The 22,319-nt window shown below is 46.1% G+C and overlaps 2 protein-coding genes across 5 annotated transcripts in view; one reads left to right on the top strand and one right to left on the bottom strand.

Moving 5' to 3' along the window:
* The window catches only part of ABRAXAS2 (abraxas 2, BRISC complex subunit), a 30,004-nt gene extending 16,486 nt beyond the window's left edge, over nucleotides 1-13,518 (bottom strand). The window contains exons 1-3 of the mRNA XM_025397730.1: nucleotides 13,408-13,518; nucleotides 8,288-8,378; nucleotides 2,482-2,518 (exon numbers count right to left, since the gene is read on the bottom strand). Coding sequence (XP_025253515.1) covers nucleotides 2,482-2,518; nucleotides 8,288-8,378; nucleotides 13,408-13,506 — 227 coding nt within the window. The 5' untranslated portion in view covers nucleotides 13,507-13,518. The remainder of the gene's footprint in view (nucleotides 1-2,481; nucleotides 2,519-8,287; nucleotides 8,379-13,407) is intronic.
* An 8,257-nt stretch (nucleotides 13,519-21,775) lies between these two features.
* Nucleotides 21,776-22,319, top strand: part of EEF1AKMT2 (EEF1A lysine methyltransferase 2) — a 47,719-nt gene continuing 47,175 nt past the window's right edge. For 3 of the 4 annotated variants that reach the window (XM_025395982.1, XM_025395981.1, XM_025395983.1), the window contains exon 1: nucleotides 21,844-21,993. In XM_025395982.1, coding sequence (XP_025251767.1) covers nucleotides 21,884-21,993 — 110 coding nt within the window. In that variant the 5' untranslated portion in view covers nucleotides 21,844-21,883. Of the gene's footprint in view, nucleotides 21,994-22,319 lie in introns of all 4 variants that reach the window. The other variant, XM_025395984.1, reaches the window with a different exon arrangement.

Genomic DNA, 22,319 nt, shown 5'->3' with positions numbered 1-22,319 from the left:
TTTCTTTGTTTCTAGGTATCAATTACTTACGAAAAAAAGATAACATAGCAGCTCATTTTCTGAGAAATGAAGAAGGGAAATAAACATTTGTGGGATGCGGAAGACGACGCTGGGCTGCATACTTTTTCAGGTTGTTTCATTCCATTCTTGCCTCAGTGCTGGGAGGTATTAGTTTGACCCAACAATTCCACAAGTTTTATTCCCAGTTTCATAGATAAACGCACCAAGGCCAAGTGACTTCCTCCAAATCACATGGCTGGCAGACAGAAGGGCTGGAATTTGAAGCCAGGTCTGGCTAGCTTCAAACCTAATACAATCACCTCCAAAATAGACCAACATGACCAGGATCCCGTGGTATACATCCAGGTATAATGATGCATGGGCCTCCTCTATCACTTGATGTGGGCTTGGGAAAGCCACACTTCTACCTCTTTCCCTACCACCATAAGCTCGGGCCTTGTAAGACAGAAAGGAATTCAAGATATGGTTAAAAACAAACAAGCAAACAAACAAACAAAACCACTGACTTGAAAGGCAAGTGACACAAGCTCCAGCTCCTGTTCTGTTTCTCACTGTATGATCTGGGGCAAGTCACTTCACCTGGTTTCCATTCCATTTTTTGCAAAATAAGGAGTTTGGACTAGACAGATATTATCTAAGGTTTCTTTTGGCTCTAATAACTGAGTCTATTCTTTAAACTCAAATCCTTGTTCTAGTACTGCTTTGCTGACAGTATTTTAATGAATTCCTCAGAAGGCTGAGGCAGGGTACACCTAGTGAAGCTTTGGACAGTCAAAACCAAATCAGACACCTTCGTAGACCAGAGGCAATGTGTGAACCAGAGTCTAAACAATTTCACTTGCTCTGAGATTCCTCTCAAACGAACTGCTGACTGCTCATCTTGCTTCCCCATTCCTCGTTCGGTTATGTGTAAATCTCAAAGAGGTGAGGTTCTCAGCAACTGATGGCTTCATTTATAGGTAGCCATCTTGCATGGTGACAATTCTCTGAAGCAATCAATAGGTGGGGGTGGATGTGCGAGGGTGAATGTGACACAAGTCTCCAGGGGTTTGTGGGCAAGGGGGCTAGGTGTTTGGGCCACCTGACAGTGGGAGAGTGGTCAGGGTGAAAGCTGCAGGGAACAGCAGGAAGAGGCAAGCGAAAGGGCTGGCTGGTGTTACGGAAGGAAGTGCTGATCAGGAATGGTGATAGTATTCATGTGGGCAATGCTAGAAGGAAAGTATTGGCCTGGCTTTTGGAAAGGGATAAGAAGTTGGGTCTTGGGGGAGTTTTATGAAACACAGAGTTGAAATCATGATCCCAGCCATTAGGTGGAAGGATTTAGGGCTGAGAAAGAAGGCATAGGCCTGGTGGTGGTTTGGGAGGAAGTCCAGTGAGTAAGAGACCCTGGACTTACTCTTCCTCACTCCTTTCCCTCCAGATGTCTCTCTGTTGTATGCTTTCTCCTTTCCGAACGTTTCTCCCCTTATTTCTTTTTCATTTTGTCCTTTAGTTGGTCATAATATGGCATTAGTGAATACAGTAGTCCCCCTCTTACCTGTGGTTTCACTTTCCAGTTTCAGTTACCCTTGGTCAATCTCTCAAATATGTTTGAGAGTTAGTGGACACATTCACATAACTTCAATCATCTCTTACTGTGCCTCATTCATAAGTGAAACTTCATGATAGGTATGTACATATAGGAAAAACCACAGTACATATAGATACGGTTCAGTACTATCCACAATTTCTGGAGTCTTGCCACATATCGCCCGAGGACAAGCAGGGACTACTGTATTCACTTCAATGAACACAAAAAGAACATTTTATATTCCCTTTTCTTACTTTTTTTTTTTTTTTTTTGAGACGGAGTCTTGCTCTGTCACCCAGGCTGGAAGTGCAGTGGCGCGATCACGGCTCACTACAAGCTCCACCTCCCGGGTTCACGCCTTTCTCCTGCCTCAGCCTCCCGAGTAGCTGGGACTACAGGCACCCGCCATCACGCCTGGCTAATTTTTGGTATTTTTAGTAGAGACAGGGTTTCACCGTGTTAGCCAGGATGGTCTCAATCTCCTGACCTCGTGATCCACCCGCCTCGGCCTCCCAAAGTGCTAGGATTACAGGCATGAGCCACCGCGCCCGGCCTTTCTTACATTTTTAAAGTTGAACACTAAACATTTTTTATTCCTCTTAAGAACATCCATTGAATTATTTTATGTTGATTAACTTTTTTCTCTATAACTGAAGAGCCCTTGATAGGCTGAGAGGAAATACTTCCATTCTAAATCACTATGGCCACAACTGACACTCTCCCCTTCCCTTTTCCTAACCTAACACAATGCCGTGTACATAGCACTCAATAAATCCATGGATTTGGGTACCCTCGTGACTTTACAGCCACAATCAGCTACAGGCCAAAATTCACTAGCTTTTCATCAATCAATCCTTTCAATAAGGACTAAAAGCTTACACGTGGCTTACCTAAAAAGTTTTGAACAAGGCTGATGGTTATGGATTTCTGTAATTAGAAAGAGGAAATACATCTTAGTTAATCATATAAGACATAGGCAACTATAAAATAGCTCAGGATTTTTTTTTTAAACCAAAATCTCTGACAACAAAGACAGCTTTTTCCTCTGCTAAACAGTTGCTACGTGTATACCAGTGAAGGCAGCACGACCTCTGAACACTCACCCTCAGTGACACACTCTCAGAATAAAGGAGACTACAGAATGAAAGTTCTATTTCTATTTGCCCATGTATGATGAGCACACGTCTGAAAGATATTATTCAGGAATATGCAGCTATTATGTGCCTTATTCAATCTTATCTATTTAAAAAAGCATCACAGGAAAAAGCAACCACTGACTGGAAGCATTTAATCAAGTGGGATAAAAGCTGTGAGGTGACTGGGTGTGGTGGCTCACGCCTGTAATCCCAGCACTTTGGGAAGCCGAGGCGGACGGATCACTAGGTCAGGAGTTCAAGACCAGTCTGGCCAAAGTGGTGAAACCCCGCCTCTACTAAAAATACAAAAATTAGCAGGGCGTGGTGGTGGGCACCTGTAATCCCAGCTACTCGGGAGGCTGAGGCAGGAGAATCGCTCAAACCCAGGAGGCTGAGGCTGCAGTGAGCAGAGATCGTACCGCTGCACTCCAGCCTGGGCGACAGAGTGAGTTTCTGTCTCATTAAAAAAAAAAAAAAAAAAAGCTGTGAGGACAGCCTGGGGACAGAGGGCCTTAACCACCCTCGTCCTACCATTAATAACCAATAATAACTCATGACAACTTGAGCCAGGTGTTTTGAAGTGGAAGGAACTCTGGAAGTCTATTAATCCTTTCAAAGATGGTCAGTACCGAGGGAAACAATCACTACAGGGTAGATTGTAACAGCTTCTGAAAAGTTGCTGTGATTAAGCAGAGTGAACAATTTCTTCGAGCTCATCAGGGGGCTTAGAGTCTGGGTTTCTTTATAAGACCGTGAAACTAATTGACCATTCAGTTATATTAATCACATTCTCCTAGAGAGCAGCTCATTACCTGCTGTTTAAAAAACCACAGCCTCAGAGTTCTAGGCTGTAATCTTAACTCAATTAAAAGGAAACCATAGGCCGGGCACGGTGGCTCAAGCCTGTAGTCCCAGCACTTTGGGAGGCCGAGGTGGCGGATCACAAGGTCAGGAGATCGAGACCATCCTGGCTAACACAGTGAAAACCCGTCTCTACTAAAAATACAAAAAAAAAATCATCTTCTACCTTAAAGAACTGTCATTTAATGAAATTCCTGGAGTAAGTTCTGAACTCTGAATGCACACTGTTACCAAAGCAGTTTCTTTCAACTTGACAAACTGGATTAGAAGCACGCTAAAGACATTCTATGGAGATTGTGTGGTATTTTTTGAAGTTAAAGCTTTCTAAGATGTTTTGCAATACTAAGCACTCATGGAAAAACAGGGTGATTATCTCAAACATGAAAAACTGCAGATCGAAATGAAGTTGGAGGACACCTTAATAGACAGGTAAACCTCTGGAAGCAGGCAAGGGCTGGGCAGCCTCACCTGGAATTTCCAGAGTTTCTGTGCCTCAACAACACAGTAGACACCTGTTCATGTACACGTCGCCTCGCAGCACACATTTCTTTACAAATCCCTGCTGTGTGGCACCATTGTTCTTGCTTTTCTTTCTGTTGGGTGAGTTGAACATTTCTTCTCCTTCCTCCTTCATTCTTTCCAATAATTGTTACTGCATCACCTCATTAACTAGGGACACTTCTGTTGCTGCCTTCTCCCTGCCACTCCTAGAACTAAGGGTGGACAGCTCTGCTTCAAGTGAGTTAGCACAGCTTTTTCAATTCATACATATTCAAAACAAGATGCAGACATTTCATGTTCAAAAGGTGATATTCTTTTTTGTTGCTGTTGAGACAGAGTCTCACTTTGTCACCCAGGCTGGAGTGCAGTGGCACAATCTCGTCTCACTGCAACCTCCGCCTCCCACGTTCAAGCGATTCTCTTGCTTCATTTCCTTTTTAATTTTTTTTTTCTGTTGCCCAGGTTAGAGTGTAGTGGCACAATCTCTGAGCCACCGTGCCCGGCTGTTTTAGGGTTTTAAAGAATTAAGCAAAATGAAAATAAAAACAAAAACACCCTTGATGGGCCAGTGCAGTAGCTCACACCTGTAATCCCAGCACTTTGGGAGGCCAAGGCGGACAGATCACAAGGTCAAGAGAGCAAGACCATCCTGGCCAACATGGTGAAACCCCATCTCTACTGAAAATACAAAAATTAGCTGGGAGTGGTGGTGTGCACCTGTAGTTCCAGCTACTAGGGAGGCTGAAGCAGGAGAATCGCTTGAACCCAGGAGGTGGAGGTTGCAGTGAGCCGAGATTGTGCCACTGCTCTCCAGCCTGGTGACAGAGCGAGACTCTGTCTCAACAAAACAAAACAAAAACACCTGTGATGAAAGACTAGCTCTACTGTCTTACACATCACAAGTCTTTTCTTTTTTGAGATGAGATCTTGCTCTGTTGCTCAGGCTGGAGTGAATTGGTATGATCACAGTTCACTGCAGCCTCAAACTTTCGGGCTCAAGCAAACCTCCCACCTCAGGCTTCTGAGTAGCTGGGACTACAGTAGCACAACACTACGCCTGGCTAATTATAAAAATTTCTTGTAGAGACAGGGTCTCGCCACCTTGCCCAGGCTGGTCTTGAACTCCTGGCCTCAAGCCATCCTCCTGCCTCGGCCTCCCAAAGTGTTGGGATTACAGGTATGAGCCACTGCACCCAGCCTCAAGCCTTTACTTAGTAAATAAGTCAATAATGTGGTGAGTGAGTTTTATACTTTTGATCCACTAGGGCAGGGGTATCCAGTCTTTTGGCTTCCCTGGGCCATACTGGAAGAAGAAGAATTGTCTTGGGTCACACATTAAATATACTAACAATAGCTGATGAGCTTTAAAAAAAATTGCAAAAAAATCTCACAGTGGCCGGGCACGATGGCTCACACCTGTAATCCCAGCACTTTGGGAGGCCGAGGCAGGCAGATCACCTGAGGTTGGGAGTTCGAGACCAGCCTGACCAACATGGAGAAACCTCGTCTCTACTAAAAATACAAAAAAAATTAGCTGGGCGTGGTGGTGCATGCCTGTAATATCAGCAACTCAGGAGGCTGAGGTAAGAGAATCGCTTGAACCTGGGAGGCGGAGGTTGCAGTGAGCCAAGATCGCACCATTGCAATCCAGCCTGGGCAACAAGAGCGAAACTTGGTCTTAAAAAAAATTTTTTTTAAAAACCTCATAATGTTTGAGGAAAGTTTACAAATTTGTGTTGGGCTGCATTCAAAGCTGTCGTGGGCCACATGCAGCCTACAGGCCGTGGGTTGGACAAGCCTGCATTAGTAGGTAGTTCAGTCTCTTGATTCCCCCTAATCCTGACCTAACTTCAATACATACCCTTGGGGCCAGACGTGGTGGCTCACACCTGTAATCCCAGCACTTTGGGAGGCCGAGGCAGGTGGATCACCTGAGGTCAGAAGTTCGAGACCAGCCTGACCAACACGGAGAAACCCCGTCTCTACTAAAAATACAAAAATTAGCCAGGCGTGATGGCATGCACCTGTAATCCCGGCTACTCGGGAGACTGAGGCAGGAGAATTGCTTGAACCCAGGAGGTGGAGGTTGCAGTGAGCCGAGATCACACCACTGCACTCCAGCCTGGGTGACAGAGCCAGACTCTGTCTCAAACATAAATAAATAAATAAAACACCCTTGTCCCCTACCCCACATACTAGAAGCCTATCAGAACAGGCTTAAAATTAATTATTTGCTCCCAACATGACCAAACTTGCCATTTGCCAACAGTATTTCCTTCTTTTTCTTTTCTTTTCTTTTGAGACAGAGTTTTGCTCTTGTTGCCCGGGCTGGAGTAGAATGGCACGATCTCAGCTCATCGCAACCTCCGCCTCCCAGGTTCAAGCGATTCTCCTGCCTCAGCCTCCCGAGTAGCTGGGATTACAGGCATGTGCCACCACATCCGGCTAATTTTTGTATTTTTAGTAGAGACGGGGTTTATCCATGTTGGTCAGGTTGGTATTGAACTCCCAGCCTTGGGCGATCCGCCCGCCTCGGCCTCCCAAAGAGCTGGGATTATAGGCGTGAGCCACTGTACCCGGCTAGCCAACAGTGTTTCAAACCATAAACCACTCATCTCCACATATTCTGTATTTTAGTCATATGAACAGGCCAGATTCCCTGTGTGTTTTATGCAGACCTTGTTCTGTGCTCCCCTGAATGTACTGCCCATTTAGTTTACCTCCTGACACACATCTTAACTGATTTCCCCACTAGCAGTTTTCCTCTCAACTTCGGGCACTTCGGGGATTTTCTTTATTACTTTCTTACAGCATTCTTCTCATACTGTCTGGTATTTCTTCCTGCCTGTCTAATCCTCCCCGCAGCTCTGGAAGGCAGGGATGATTCTGGGTATTTCCTTCACTGCCCAGCACACACCTCACATATGAAAGTTCTTCAATAAATGTTTGCCGCATAAATACATGAAAAGTTCCTTGCTTTGTTCAGAGTATTAGGATATGCGGTTTGGTGATCTGCCTGAAGTGTACCTGAAAGGACTATGACCTCTATTCACCAAAAGGAGGCTGATCCACAGAGAGTGGGTGCATCTATATCTACAAAGACTCCTTCATCTTCCCCAGATATCTCCTCCAAAGTGGTATCTGGCTTATCCCTCAGAAGGCTGTATAGGTTTAGTAATATCCCATGTAAACAAATGTAAATATCCTTGCTGGATCCCTTTAGGAAGGACCAGCACAACAGATGCATTTGTTATAGTATGAGGTGATATTGGCAATGGGGAGAGCCTAATTTGCAAACTTGAGGTTCATGGTGGTTTTGAAGAGACTATCGATCAAGTGGTCACACAGAAATTCAGTGAAAGTCACCCCCATCGGTGGGAAAGGAATACTTTAGAGAAGACCCATACTTATAGTTAGATATTCTGTTTTCTCTGACTTTATAGTGACATAAAAACATCTCGTATCATTTATTAGTGCAAATAATCTTAGTTTTTTTCTTTCTTTCTATTTTGAGACAAGATCTTGGCTCACTGCAACCTCCACCTCCTGGGTTCAAGCGATTCTCCTGCCTCAGCCTCCTGAGTAGCTGGGATTACAGGCACCTGCCACCAAGCCCGGCTCATTTTTGTATTTTTAGTAGAGACAGAGTTTCACCATGTTGGCCAGGCTGGTTTCAAACTCCTGACCTCAGGTGATCCACCCACCTCAGCCTCCCAAAGTGCTGGGATTACAGGCATGAGCCACCATGGCCAGCCTTTTAGTTTCTTTTCTACATACTCTTTGAAATTTTTTTTTTTTTTTTTTTTTTTGAGATGGAGTCTTGCTCTGTCCCCCAGGCTGGAGTACAGTGGCACGATCTCGGCTCACTGCAACCTCTGCCTCCCTGGTTCACACCATTCTCCTGCCTCAGCCTTCCAAGTAGCTGGGACTACAGGCACCAGCCACCATGCCCGGCTAATTTTTTTGTATTTTTAGTAGAGACGGGGTTTCACTGTGTTAGCCAGGACGGTCTCGATCTCCTGACCTCGTGATCCGCCTGCCTAGGCCTTCCAAAGTGCTGGGATTACAGGCTTGAGCCACTGTACCCGGCATACTCTGAATTCCTTAGGATAAAATCAGTTCAGGGCAAAACAACAAAACAAACATTAAGTAAACATACAAAAAAGATATTTCTGAAGTCATTGAGAAATTTACTTACCAATTACTTGCAGAAATTCTGTGTTGCTGATTTGTGAGTCACTGATGCTAAACGTTTCCTCTTGTCTTACCTCTCCCAGTAAAAATCCTTCCTAAAAGTAATTAAAGAAAATAGTTGCAGACTAAAAATAAAAATGACTTTTACTGAAATTAAGAGGAATTGAGGACATATAAATTTATAATTTTCACAATAATCCAAACAAGCTTCCCATGTAAACCACTGCTCCATAAACCAACAAATAGTCTAAAGCAATCTGAGGTATATCTATTAATTGGATTGTTCCAAAAAAGGATTACAAGATAAAATATTATTTTAATCCCTTCAATTCTTCCCAGTTTTTGGAAGAGTGAATTTCATCACCTAAATCTTTTTTTTTTTTTTTTTTTTTGAGACGGAGTCCTGCTCTGTCGCCCAGGCTGGAGTGCAGTGGCCAGATCTCAGCTCACTGCAAGCTCCACCTCCCGGGTTTAGGCCATTCTCCTGCCTCAGCCTCCCGAGTAGCTGGGACTACAGGTGCCTGCCACCTCGCCCGGCTAGTTTTTTGTATTTTTTAGTAGAGACGGTGTTTCACCGTGTTAGCTAGGATGGTCTCGATCTCCTGACCTCGTGATCCGTCCATCTCGGCCTCCCAAAGTGCTGGGATTACAGGCTTGAGCCACCGCGCCCGGCCTCATCACCTAAATCTTAAGGATCATAACCAATGCCAAAAAACTCAGGAAGTAGAACTATTTCATAGTTGTTTTCTTGAAATCACATACAATGTATTTCGTTGTTGGAAAAACATCGCTGATGATGAAAAGATAAAGTTAACACAATGACAACTAAATGCTTTTATACGGGCTGGCATAGAAAATTAGGATTTTAGCAAAACAATTTCCTATCATTCACATGAATCTTTTTCTTTAATAAATGCAGAGGTTAATTTATTTACACTTTTGGAGGGTATTAACCATCACAGTTGATTCTAGATTACTTGGCTTATTACCTACTCTTTGTGTACTTGCTGCCATGTTCTGCACAAGCACAGCTGGGAGGAAACATACTCTAAATCTTAAAGTAACTTTCCTACACAGAGGGTTGAACTGAGAAGCTGTCCTGGAATCTCTCACCCCAGATACCACACGGCTTACTCCTTTCCTTCATTCAGGTCTCTAGTCAAATGGCACCCTATCAGAGAGGTCTTGCCTGATCAACTTAATGGAAATAGCATCTGCCAGGCACTCTGCCCCTTTTATCTTACATTCTCTTTCTTCTTAGTCTTCTCATTATCCATCATATTACATATTTATAAATAAATACATTTATTATCCCTTGCCAGAACGTAAACTCCACGAGAGCAGGGACTTTGTGCTTGTTCACTGCTCTATCTCATCACCCGGCACAATGCCTAATACTTACTAGGTGCCTCACTAACACTCGTAGAATAAATTTGTTGAAACAATGCCCTTGTACAATATATCCTTCTATTCTAAGTTGATCCTTCAAATCAATTAATGAAGTTTCCTAGTTTAAAAACATTTCCAGTTTAAAGTGAGAATCTATGGGAGTGGGGAAAGACAGACACTTTACAGCCTAATTTTTGTATTTGATTTGAGGAGGGGGAGTGTCCTAAAATACCAAATCATCACAGAGCATTTCTCAAACTTAAGAAATACGTAGGCTGGGCACGGTGGCTCTCACTTGTAATCCCAGCACTTTGGGAGGCCGAGGTGGGTGGACTGCCTGAGGTCAGGAGTTTGAGACCAGCCTGGCCAACGTGGAGAAACCTTGTCTCTACTAAAAATACAAAAACTAGCCGTGTGTGGTGGTACGCACCTGTAATCCCAGCTACTAGAGCGGCTGAGGCAGAAGAATTGCTTGAACCCAGGAGACAGAGGTTGCAGTGAGCTGAGATTGTGCCACTGCACTCAAGCCTGGGTGACAGAGCAAGACTCCATCTCAAAAAAAAAAAAAAAAAAATATATATATATATATATATATTCCCTTTAAAAAAAAAACCTCTGAGACCCAAAGGAGTGTCCATGACTACTAATTTGAGAAACACTGCCTAAATAAGCTTGTTTGACCCTATGAAAATCTTTCAGTTATGAATTCTCACCACAAAAGCAGTTTTGTCTTGTCACAAGCAAAAGACAAAACCAAACCAAAACCCACTTTCAAAAAATCAAAGGGAAAAAATAATTTCATATTCACACAGAACTTTAGACCTTAAGAACTTAGCTATATTCCTAGTGTTCTACACTATTGGGTTGCTGGATTTAGCAAAAAAGATACAAGACACACAATAAAATTTTAATTTCAGATAACAAATAATTTCTTCTGTAAGTTTTGGGATATACTTATACTACAAATAAATTGCTATTTATCTAAAATTCAGATTAACTCAGTGTGCTGTATTTCATCTGGTAACCCTACAACAGTCTTCCGTTTGTGGAATAACGATATAACTCAACAGTGACATCAAGAAATTCTAGGTCAGGGCCGGGCGCGGTGGCTCAAGCCTGTAATCCCAGCACTTTGGGAGGCCGAGACGGGCGGATCACGAGGTCAGGAGATCGAGACCATCCTGGCTAACACAGTGAAACCCCGTCTCTACTAAGAAATACAAAAAACTAGCCGGGCGAGGTGGCAGGCGCCTGTAGTCCCAGCTACTCGGGAGGCTGAGGCAGGAGAATGGCGTGAACCCGGGAGGCGGAGCTTGCAGTGAGCTGAGATCCGGCCACTGCACTCCAGCCTGGGCTACAGAGCGAGACTCCGTCTCAAAAAAAAAAAAAAAAAGAAATTCTAGGTCAGATGTGGTGGATCACGCCTGTAATCTCAACACTTCAAGAGACCAAAGAAGGAAGATCGATTGAGGCCAGGAGTTTGAGATCAGCCTGGGCAACATAGCAAGACTTGTCTGTAATTTCTTTTTTAAAAGGACATTCTAAAGCCAAGGATAAGAGGACTGTTTATACATCTACTGGTCTGGATTATCTGAGCCACTGTTACTTTATAGTAGGAGTTGGCAAACTATGGCATGGGGACTAATTCCAGCCTAATGCTTATTAATGTATGGCCTGTAAGATAAGAATGGTTTATATGTTTTTATTTTATTTAAATATTATTATTGAGACACAGTTTTGCTCTCGTTGCCCAGGCTGGAGTGCAATGGCGTGATCTCGACTCACCACAACTTCTGCCTCCCAGGCTGAAGCGATTTTCCTGCCTCAGCCTCCCTAGTAGCTGGGATTACAGGCATGCGCCACCACACCCGGCTACTTTTGTATTTTCAGTAGAGACGGGGTTTCTCCATGTTGGTCAGGCTGGTCTCGAACTCTAGACCTAAGGTGATCTGCCCGCCTCGGCCTCCCAAAGTGCTGGGATTACAGGCATGAGCCACTGCGCCCAGCTAATAATAGTCACTTGAATGTTTTACTGTCTATAGCTGCTTTCTCCCAATAATAGCAGAGTTGAATAGTTGCTACAGAGACCATATGGCTTACAAAGCCTACAAGTTTACTATCTGGCCCTGTACAGAAAAGTATGCTAGCCCCAGGTCTACAGATGAGTGGTTTTAAATTAATTTCTTGCCTGTACAAAGTAAGTATGTACTACAAAAGTAAACTGTTGGTTCTTCAACCTTAAAATTGAAATTATTTTTAAGGACTCCACATCTATAATTGTGGGAAAGTTAATATAAAGAGGCATGGTCATATAAAACACAGTTGCAAACTATTGGCATTGGTGAAAATTTCTATGAAGTCTAGTACCACGCCCTGCACAGAGTAGATATTAAAGGATATCTCTTGAATTAATTTTTTTCAACAGGTAGCTGCTTGTTCTTACAGTAATCTTGCCATATACATAAACTGTGATATTACTAGGCATTCAAGAAATAAAGGACCCATTTTTAATAGTCCATGGACACTAGGGTATCACAAACCCTTACATATGGAACTATATTACATTATTAAATAGCTGGTTGTAGTACCATAGGCCATAGTGTTCAAAGCTGCCTCTGGAAAAACCCATGATGTATATATTCCTATTCCTATCATTAAGTTCTACCATCAACACTGAAGGGATGAAAGGTACAATAATTTAATTGCATTCAGTTTACTAATGGAATCACCTCTCTGTGAAATCAGTTTTTATTAATAGAAGCTAAGATTGCTGACATCAAACCAAATGCAGTTCCTCCTTCTGCAGTGTACCATTTTGCTTTGTAATGACAACCAAAAACCCCACATACAGGTTTAATGAGTTTGAATCATTCACTGTTAACATAACTTAAAATAATCCCCTAATTTGGTGCCCAAATTATATACACCCTTTAAGAGAGAAGTGATCTAGTTTCACAAAGCATTTCCAATCAGAGGTCAATGACGTTAAAAGACAATTCGTAAAATAAAGGCACTAAAACAGAGAGGATCTGATCCTCTTGTGGGCTCCAAAGCCTATGCATTTCCGATCACTCACTAGTGGGCCTGTCACTTCCCTATTTCACTGTGACTAGTCCCGTGGTCTTAGAACTCCGGACAAAGAACTAAACACGCAACTTCAAGGAAATACAAAATAGAACCTGCACCTAACGCTCCTGTTTACATTCTCCATTTTGCATCAGGGCGAAGAAAACACACAACCGTGTCTAACAAGTATCAATAGTGACAGCCATGGTTTCACTCGTAGCACCCCCAAGACAACCTGTAAGACCGGCGGGTGGGGCTGAGTACCTCGCCTTCTGGACTAAACGCCCGGCCTCTAGATTCCTTCCCGACCCCGTGCGCCCCTCATAAGTCTAGAAACCTGATTTTCAGGGAGGGGCAGGCGCTGGGTTTCCACCGAGCGACTCCTGACACTGCAGGAGGCCAGGTGGGGCAGCTTTGCTGCATGGGAGGCAGCTGTGCCGGGACGGCCGAGCGGCTGAGAGCGCGAAGCTACCGGGCCCGTCCCAGGGGGGAAGGAGCCCCCAGAGGCAAGAGCTCACCGGGGGCGGGAGCCGCCCGGGTCACCAGCTCCTCCGGCCGGCCCTGGTGCCCAGGGGGCGAGCCGCATGAGGTTCCGGCTTAGCCGCGAGCGCCGGCCCGAGACAGAGGCTGAAAGCCCCCAGCGGCTGCGGCAGGGGGCCCGGCACCTACGTGGTCCGCGTTGCTGTTGGCGCTGTGGAAACACACAGCACTGAAGGTGTAGCCCGAAATGGACGCCGCCATGATGGAAATCTCTAGCTCCCCCATCATGCCCCGCGGAGGGCACACGGCCTTCCGGCCGGCCCGACCCCTTAGCATCATGGGAAGTGGAGTCTGCGGCGGGCAGCGGCCGAGGGCCCTGAGCCCGCCCAGTCCTGAAGGCTGAGGAACGCCTGTTCGGAAGGACCCCGGCACCGTATCCTCCGCAGCGGTGTCGCTTGCGACACACCTCAGACAGCGATTGATAATTCCGCAAACAGTTCTTTCCCTTTGCAAGTGAAACTCTTAGTAATAAAAGTCAACATTCTAGCCGAGCGCAGTGGCTCACGCCTGTAATCCCAGCACTTTGGGAGGCCGAGGTGGGCGGATCACCTGAGGTCAGGAGTTCCAGACCAGCCTGACCAACATGGAGAAACCCCCGTCTCTATTGAAAATACAAAAATTAGCCGGGCGTGGTGGCACATGCCTGTAATCCCAGCTACTCGGGAGGCTGAGGGAGGAGAATCGCTTGAACCCAGGAGGCGGAGGTTGCGGTGAGCCGAGATCGTGCCATTGCACTCCAGGCTGGGCAACAAGAGCGAAGCTTTGTCTCAAAAAAAAAGGCCAACATTTAGGCTGAGGGCAGTGGCTCACGCCTGTAATCCCAGCACTTTGGGAGGCCAAGGCAGGTGGATAATTGAGCCCGGGAGACAGAGATTGCAGTGAGCCGAGATTGTGCCAGTGCACTCTGGCTCTGTCTCAAAAAAAAAGAAAAAGAAAAAGAAAAAAGGCCAACATTTACCAAGCTCAAGGATAAAAGGACAGAGGTAATTCAGGCAAATAAACAGTTTGGTATAGTAGTGACATAATGTGATAACAGATAATACGACTGCTTTGGCTGCAGAGTTGAGACTGTAGCGTCATGGGGTGGGAGGGAAGTGAAATGGTGGTTCAAGGCACCATCATCTCTCTCTCTCGGAATTTTGTATCCTCTTACTCACCGAGGCAGTTTTGCCTCCCAAAATGGCATGTGGCAATGTTTGGAAACATTATCAGATATCATAATGCAGAGTCAGGTGCCACCGGCATCTGGTGGGTGGGTAGAGGCCAGAGAAGTGGCTAAAAATCTTACAGTGCACAACGACAGGTCCACAACAAATAATTATCATCAGTGGTGACAAGGCTGAGAAACCCGGTGTTCTGCTTCAGCTTTTAATCTCCTCCTTGCCAAATCTATGCTCAACATAGCAAAATGGTCGACATTTACATGTAAAAATTAAACCATGTTGCTTCCTGGCCAGACACACAAGTCTTGCCAAGACCTGGCCCCTATTACTTGTCTGACTTCATTACTTGCTACTGACCCCTTTATTTACGGAGCTTCAGCTACATTGGTCTTCTTTCTGCTTCCTGGACATCCCTAGCTCATTCCACTTCAGGGCCTTTGCGCTTGCTGTTTTCTTTGCCTGGGATGCTTTTCTCCCAGGCAGCTGCATGGTTTACTATTTCCGCCCTAGATGCTTTGATGTGCCACTGAGACCTCCAGTCCACCTTGCAGGATTGATTGATTGCTGCAGGTCAGCTGTCTCCTGTAAGTATGCCTAGTTGAAGAGAGCTTCATTGCCTAAGGCCAGTCCTCCCCTTTGTGGGCATCCAGCATTCAATGCCTGGTTGAGGGAGATGAATACAGGGGAGGGCCAGGAGAATTTGCTGAAGTTCTGTTGTAGTGGTACCTCGGTCCAACTACTTCATTCAGCCAATCCTGCTTCTTTTTCTTCTCCAACAGATGATGACTCTCAGAATACTCCCTAATCAACTTCCTCCCTGTTTATCTCAGTGTCACACTTTGCTCCCTGAGAACAAAACCTATGACAACCTCTTTTAGGTTTTCACTTAGTGCTGCCACCCCCTCAGACAGTCCTTCCCTGGTACACTATCAAGGATTGCAACCTTCACCCTATGTTCTCAGTAGTACTTCCCTGTTTACTTTTCCCTTTACCACTTATCATCTAGCAGCATCTCTGTGTTATTCATCTTTCCTGTCCATTGTCTTTCTCCCTCTCGGAGCACGTTCTGAACTTCATGAAGACAGGGATTCTTTTATTTTTATTTTTATTTTTAGATATAGGGTCTCGCTCTGTCACTCAATAGCTCACCGCACCTCAAACTCCTAGACTCCAGTGATCGTCTTGCCTCAGCCTCCTCAGTAGTTGGGATTATAAACGTGAGACACCACATCTAGCAAAGACAGGGATTCCTGCGTATTTACTGTTGCATGTCCATCATCTGGAATAATGGCTGGCATGTAAATGTTGCCCAATACAGGACTGTAGAATGAATGCTGCATGAAAAAGTGAGAGGGTTTTAGGGGAGATAGTTGTGTTTGATCAGCAGGGTGCTGGAGGGGGATGGAGACAAAAATAGCTGATAAAAGGTGTAGGCTTGCTAATAAGGAGGTGCCTAGGTTTGCTCACTGAAGAAACAATTTGGGATGTAGGAAATGAGAGAGGAAAGAGAGGCAGATGAACTGGGAAAATTTAGGGGGTGAAGGAGAAAGAGGATGAGAAGAGGAGATGAGTGGCTACAGTGAGGTTCTGGACTTTGGTGACAGAGAGATGAGGATAAAGAATTTTTAGGCTCTGACCAGGCTTGGTGGCTCACACCTGTAATCCCAGCAATTTGTGAGGTCGAGGCAGGTGGATCGCTTGAGCCCAGGAGTTCGAGACCAGCCTGGGCAACATAGTGAGACCCTGTCTCTACAAAAAAATTTAAAAATTAGCTGGGCATGGTGGTAGGCACCTGTAATCCCAGCTACTTGGGAGGCTGAGTTGGGAGGATCACTTGAGCCCAGGAAATCGAGGCTGCAGTGAGTTAAGTGATCATGCCACTGGGCCGGGTACAGTGGCTCATGCCTGTAATCCCAGCACTTTGGGAGGCAGAGGCGGGCAGATCATTTGAGGTCAGGAGTTCAAGACCAGCCTGCCAGCATGGTGAAATCCTATCTCTACTAAAAAGACAAAAAAATGAGCCAGATGTGGTGGCATGCGGCTGAAATCCCAGCTTGTCGGGAGGCTAAGGTGGGAGAATTGCTTGAACCCAGGAGGCAGAGGTTGCAGTGAGCCAAGATCATGCCACTGCACTCCAGCCTGGGTGACAGAGTGAGACCCTGTTTAAAAAAAAAAAAAAAAAAAAGTAGATCATGTAGATCATGCCACTGTACTCTAGCCTGGGGGATAGAGTGAGACCCTGTCTCAAACAAACAAACAAAAGAAAATCTTCAGCAAAACACCCATAGTGATAGAGCACACTCATGTAGTGGTTATGCTTGAAAACTTTATGAAAGATTGCTTGGGTCCCAATCTCAGCTCCAGAACTTACTTCTATGTGCCCTAGTTAGCTCATCTGTAAAATGAGGCTAATACTAGTATCTACCTCATGTGGCTATCTTTTTTTTTTTTTTTTTAATGGAGTCTCGCTCTGTTACCCAGGTTGGACTGCACTGGTGTGATCTCGGCTTACTGCAACCTCCACCTCCTGAGTTCAAGCGATTCTCTTGCCTTAGCCTCACAAGTAACTGGGATTTCAGGCACCCACCACCACGCCTGGCTAATTTGTTGTATTTTTAGTAGAGATGGGGTTTCACTGTGTTGGCCAGGCCGGTCTCGAACTCCTGACCTCGTGATCTGCCTGCCTTGGCCTCCCAAAGTGCTGGGAATGTGGCTATCTTTAGGAGTAACTGAAATAATACATTGGATGCACTGAACACAGTTCTTGGCACACAGTGACAGCTGTACGATTGCTAGCCATCATTTCTATTATCATGAATTAGTTTAAAAGGTAAGAGATCCATAGGCATTGACAAAAAAAGATTTCCAAGTACAGTATATCACTGGAATATTGTTAAATGAAGATGTAAAATGCAAACATGCAAATAGTAAGATTCCATTTATATGTATCAATACAATGCAAAGCATTGCATGAGAATGCCACACTTGGCTATGATGGGCCTGAAAGTGGGAACGAGAAAGTCCAGCTTCATTTGGATTATGCCCATTTGAGGAAACTGCGACTTAAGATGTTTAAATTAAGTAACTCACTCAAGGTCATACCTTGTATGGACTAAGTTGTGATTCAAGTTCAAGTCGGTTTGCCTCTACAGTCCATGATCAGGTGGGAAAATGCAAAGGAAAAGAGTGAGTGATGTCAGGCACTGAAGGAGAGGAAAACTGGGCAAGTCTTGGAGGCCTTTCAAGAGGGAATGGGAAACAAGGCATAGCTGGGGCCTGAGGAAGGGCCAAGTGCCAAATGGCTCACGGAAGGTTTACTCAGAAGCTGCTGCAATGGCCTGAGTGGCCAGAAGGAAGTGAGCCCAGGGACCAGGAAGAGACCAAGAGGAGCTGTGCAGGGAGGAAAGGAGGAGGATGATGCTCCGCTTTGGCAAGTGACAGTGTAGATGGTCAGGGACCACCTGCAAACACAGAGGAGAAAGGGTTTGGAGGGGAGGCACGGTGTGGGGATGGTAATGCAAGTGAGTTCAATTTTGAACACATTGAGTTTAATGTAGCAAGGGACATCCAGGCAGCTGCAATACAATAAAATAAGAGAAAATACAAATCTGGAGGGAGAGCAAGAAGTTGGAATCAGAAGTCACTAACACAGGCATATGAAAAGGTGCTCAACATCACCGATCATAAGAGGAATGCAAATCAAAACTATAATGAGATATCATCTCACTCCAGTTAAAATGGCTTCTATCGGCTGGGCACAGTGGCTCACACCTGTAATCCCAGCACTTTGGGAGGCCGAGGTGGGCAGATTACGAGGTCAGGAGATCGAGACCATCCTGGCTAACACGGTGAAACCCTGTCTTACTAAAAATACAAAAATAGCCGGGTGGGGTGGCAGGGGCCCGTAGTCCCAGCTACTCGGGAGGCTGAGGCAGGAGAATGGCGTGAACCCGGAGGCAGAGCTTGCAGTGAGCGGAGATTGTGCCACTGCACTCCAGCCTGGGTGACAGAGTGAGACTCTATCTCAAAAAAAAAAAAAAAAGGCTTCTATCCAAGAGACAGGCAATAATAAATGCTGGCGAGGACATGGAAAAAAGGGAACCCTTGTATACTGTTGGTAGGAATGGAAATTAGTCAAATCATAGTGGAGAACAGTTTGGAGTTTCCTCAAAAGACTAAAAATTGAACTACCATATGATCCAGTAATCCCATTCCTGGGTGTGTACCCCAAAGAAAGGAAATCAGTGTATCAAAGAGATAACTGCACACCCATGTTTGTTGCAGCAGTGTTTACAATAGCTAAGGTTTGGAAGCAACCTGAGTGTCCAAAAACAGATGAATGAATAAAGCAAATGTAGCACATAGACACAAGGGAATACACAAAAAAGAATGAGGGCCAAAGTTGTCTGTCTGCCAAGACAACAGAAACGTGATCATTTGCAACAACATGGATAGAACTGCAGATCATTACCTTAAGTGAAATAAGCCAGGCACAGAGACAAACATCACATGTCCTCATTTACTTGTGGGATCTAAAAATTAAATCCATTGAATTCATGGACATACAAAGTAGAAGGATGGTTACCAGAGGCTGGGAAGGATAGCGGGAAGTTGGTGGGGAGTGGGGATGGTTAGTGGGTTAAAAAAAAAAAAAGAATAAGACCTACTATTCGATAGCACAATAGGGTGCCTATAGTCAATAATAACTTAATTGTTTACAATAACTTAAAGAATGTAATTGTATTGTTTGTAACTCAAAGGATAAATGCCTGAGGGGATGGATACCCCTTTCTCCAATGTGCTTATTTCATATTGCATGCCTGTATCAAAACATCTCATGTACCCCATAAATATATACACCTACGTACTCACAAAAATTATTATTTTTTATTTATTTATATTTATTTATTTATTTTGAGACAGAGTCTCACTCTGTCGCCCAGGCTGGAGTGCAGTGGTGCGATCTCGACTCACTGCAAGCTGCACCTCCCAGGTTCATGCCATTCTCCTGCCTCAGCCTCCCGAGTAGCTGGGACTACAGGCGCGAGCCACCACGCCCGGCTAATTTTTTTTTGTATTTTTAGTAGAGACGGGGTTTCTACTAGCCAGGATGGTCTCGATCTCCTGACCTCGTGATCTGCCCGCCTCAGCCTCCCAAAGTGCTGGGATTACAGGCATGAGCCACTGCGCCTGGCTGACCTAAAACTCTTAAAGGCTCACTCAGCCCCAATCAAGCTTGCTTTCTCTAGCATCTAGAACCTAGAAAAGATCAAAACAACCACTTGCCCAGCACTAATTGGCTGTGGCATCAGGTGGTTTTATTACTCTGTAATAAGGTTACTAAAGCTCTTTCTTGAAATTTTTTTTTAGACAAAGTTTCACACTGTTGCCCACGCTGGAGTGCAGTGGTGCAGTCTCTGCTCACTGCAACCATCCTCTCCTTGGTTCAAACAATTCTCTTGCCTCAGCCTTCTGAGTAGCTGGGATTACAGGCAACTGCCACCATGCCTGGCTAATTTTTGTCTTTTTAGTAGAAATGGGGTTTCGCCATGTTGGCCAGGATGGTCTCGAAATCCTGATCTCAAGTAATCTGCCTGCCTCAGCTTCCCAAAGTTCTGGGATTACAGGTTTGAGTCACTGCGCCCGGCCTTTTGTTTAACCACTATGCACATGGATTTCCATCTGCCATTTTTTTTTTTTTTTTTTAAATACAGAGTCTCACTCTGTCGCCAGGCTAGAGTGCAGTGGCGCAATCTCCGCTCACTGTAATCTCCGTCTCCCGGGTTCAAGTGATTCCCCGTGCCTCAGCCTCCCGAGTAGCTGGGACTACAGGCACCCGCCACCATGCCTGGCTAATTTTTTGTATTTTAGTAGAGACAGGGTTCCACCATGTTGGCCAGGATGGTCTCTATCTCCTGATCTCGTGATCTGCCCGCCTCGGCCTCCCAAAGTGCTGGGATTACAGGTGTGAGCCACCGCGTCTGGCCTCCCATGTGCCTTTTACCTTACCCTATTACTAGTGGCTGCCTGATGATCTCAGAACACCATGTATAGGAGATGCGCTTCCGATTCTAGGAAGGATTTCTAATGCTGTTTTATCTTTAGGGACTTGCTACTGCGCTTCTGTCTGCCAAGCCAACAGAAACGTGGCTTAGAAACAATGCTTTTTGGTTGGAAGGCAGTCTTGCTAGGGGTCTTTGGGGGCCTTTCCTAGGACATTGGACCAACAGCATTTCACAGCTACTACAGAAAATACCCCAGACTTTGGCCCATAAGATCTCGCGTATTATACTGCAGATCTACCTATGGCAGTCAGACCTAGAGGCAGATGCAATCTCCGGTTCGTGGGTTGGGACCAGTCTTGTGGAACAAAGTCACCGCCTACTTCTGACATGGTACAGGGAGGAAACACACAGAGGTTAAGATTTAGGCAAGAGGCCAAGCGCCGTGGCTCACACCTGTAATCCCTGCACTTTGGGACGGCCGAGATGGCCGAGGTGGGCGGATCACTGGAGGTCGGGACTTGGAGAGACCAGCCTGACCAATATGGAGAAACCCCATCTCTACTAAAAATACAAAATTAGCCAGGTGTGGTGGCGCACGCCTGTAATCCCAGCTACTCGGGAAGCTGAGGCAGGAGAATCGCTTGAACTCGGGAGGCGGAGGTTGTGGTGAGCCGAGATGGCGCCATTGCATTGCACTCCAGCCCGGGCGACAAGAGCGAAACTTTGTCTCAAAAAAACAAAACAAAACAAACAAACAAAACACAAAAAAACCCCAAAACACTTAGACAAGGCCAGGTGCCTGGGTCGAGGCCAGGCATCCTCTCACTTAGCAGTCTTTCTTTCACAACACACTGATCCCCGTGTTCGGCATATTGTGGGGAGTTGCAGGGCATTCCTTTCCCTGGACATAAATTTCCATCGTTTACTGGTGACATCAAATGACAAGAGGCCACAACTCAATTTTGAAGTCAGAATCTCAGCCAGAAACGAAGTTGGCCTCTTGTCGAGGAGCCAAATAACTGGATGGACGCTCTCATCCGCTTCGCAGACGAGCGCACACGGTGCGGAGGTGAGGTGATTTCTGCGTTTGGGTAGAGCGGCGTCGGCTTTAGGTGTCCACAGTACCGAAGCTAGTCTTTTACCAAAATGCAATATCTCTAATGGTCCCTCACAAACAGCAGTCCCCAAATACAGCCGCGCTTGGACCTCGACGAAGGGGGTACCACTAACACTTTGGGGAGAGCCCACGGTTCGCGCCGGCGCCTGGAGGCCGGGTACAGCGCGGAGGGGTTCGCGTCCCCAGCGCAGCCCCAGAGCGGGGGATGGAGCAGTCGAGAGGGCGGCCTCCCGCCGCCTAGAGGCGCCGGCCCGCTTGTCCGCTCTGCCTGTGCCCCGTCTCTATGGCGGACCCAACGGCCGTCCAGGACGTGGAGCGAGATGAGCTCGGATGCTGACGGCGGCAGTGGCGCTGAGGTGGCTGCGCTGTCGGACAAGGGCAGTCCCGGGGAGGACGGTTTCGTCCCGTCGGCGCTGGGGACCCGCGAGCAGTGAGTGTGACGCTGGGCAGGGGAGGATGAGCCGTGCCGCCCTGCCTGGGCCCCCGAGAAGGGGACGGCGGGGTAGAGACCCAGGGCTCGGGGACAGGGAGACCCTCGGGAGCGTGACGGCAGCAGGGCCACCTGGCGGGGGTCTCAGGGGGATTTGAAAGAGTGGAATCTCTAGGGGTCGCCCTGCGCGGTTAACCGACGTTTCAAGTGATGGGAGCCCAAGGGGCTTGTGGGTGCGGGACAGGCTTTGAAGCTCCTGGGAGGCCTTCTGAGAGTCTCGAACCGAGGCCCAGGCTTGGGGGAAAGGGGGAGAGGGCGAGGCTGGC

This window comes from Theropithecus gelada, chromosome 9 (genome assembly GCF_003255815.1).
Source record: "Theropithecus gelada isolate Dixy chromosome 9, Tgel_1.0, whole genome shotgun sequence".
Taxonomy (NCBI): domain Eukaryota; kingdom Metazoa; phylum Chordata; class Mammalia; order Primates; family Cercopithecidae; genus Theropithecus; species Theropithecus gelada.
This window is presented reverse-complemented; position numbering and strand designations above follow the sequence as displayed.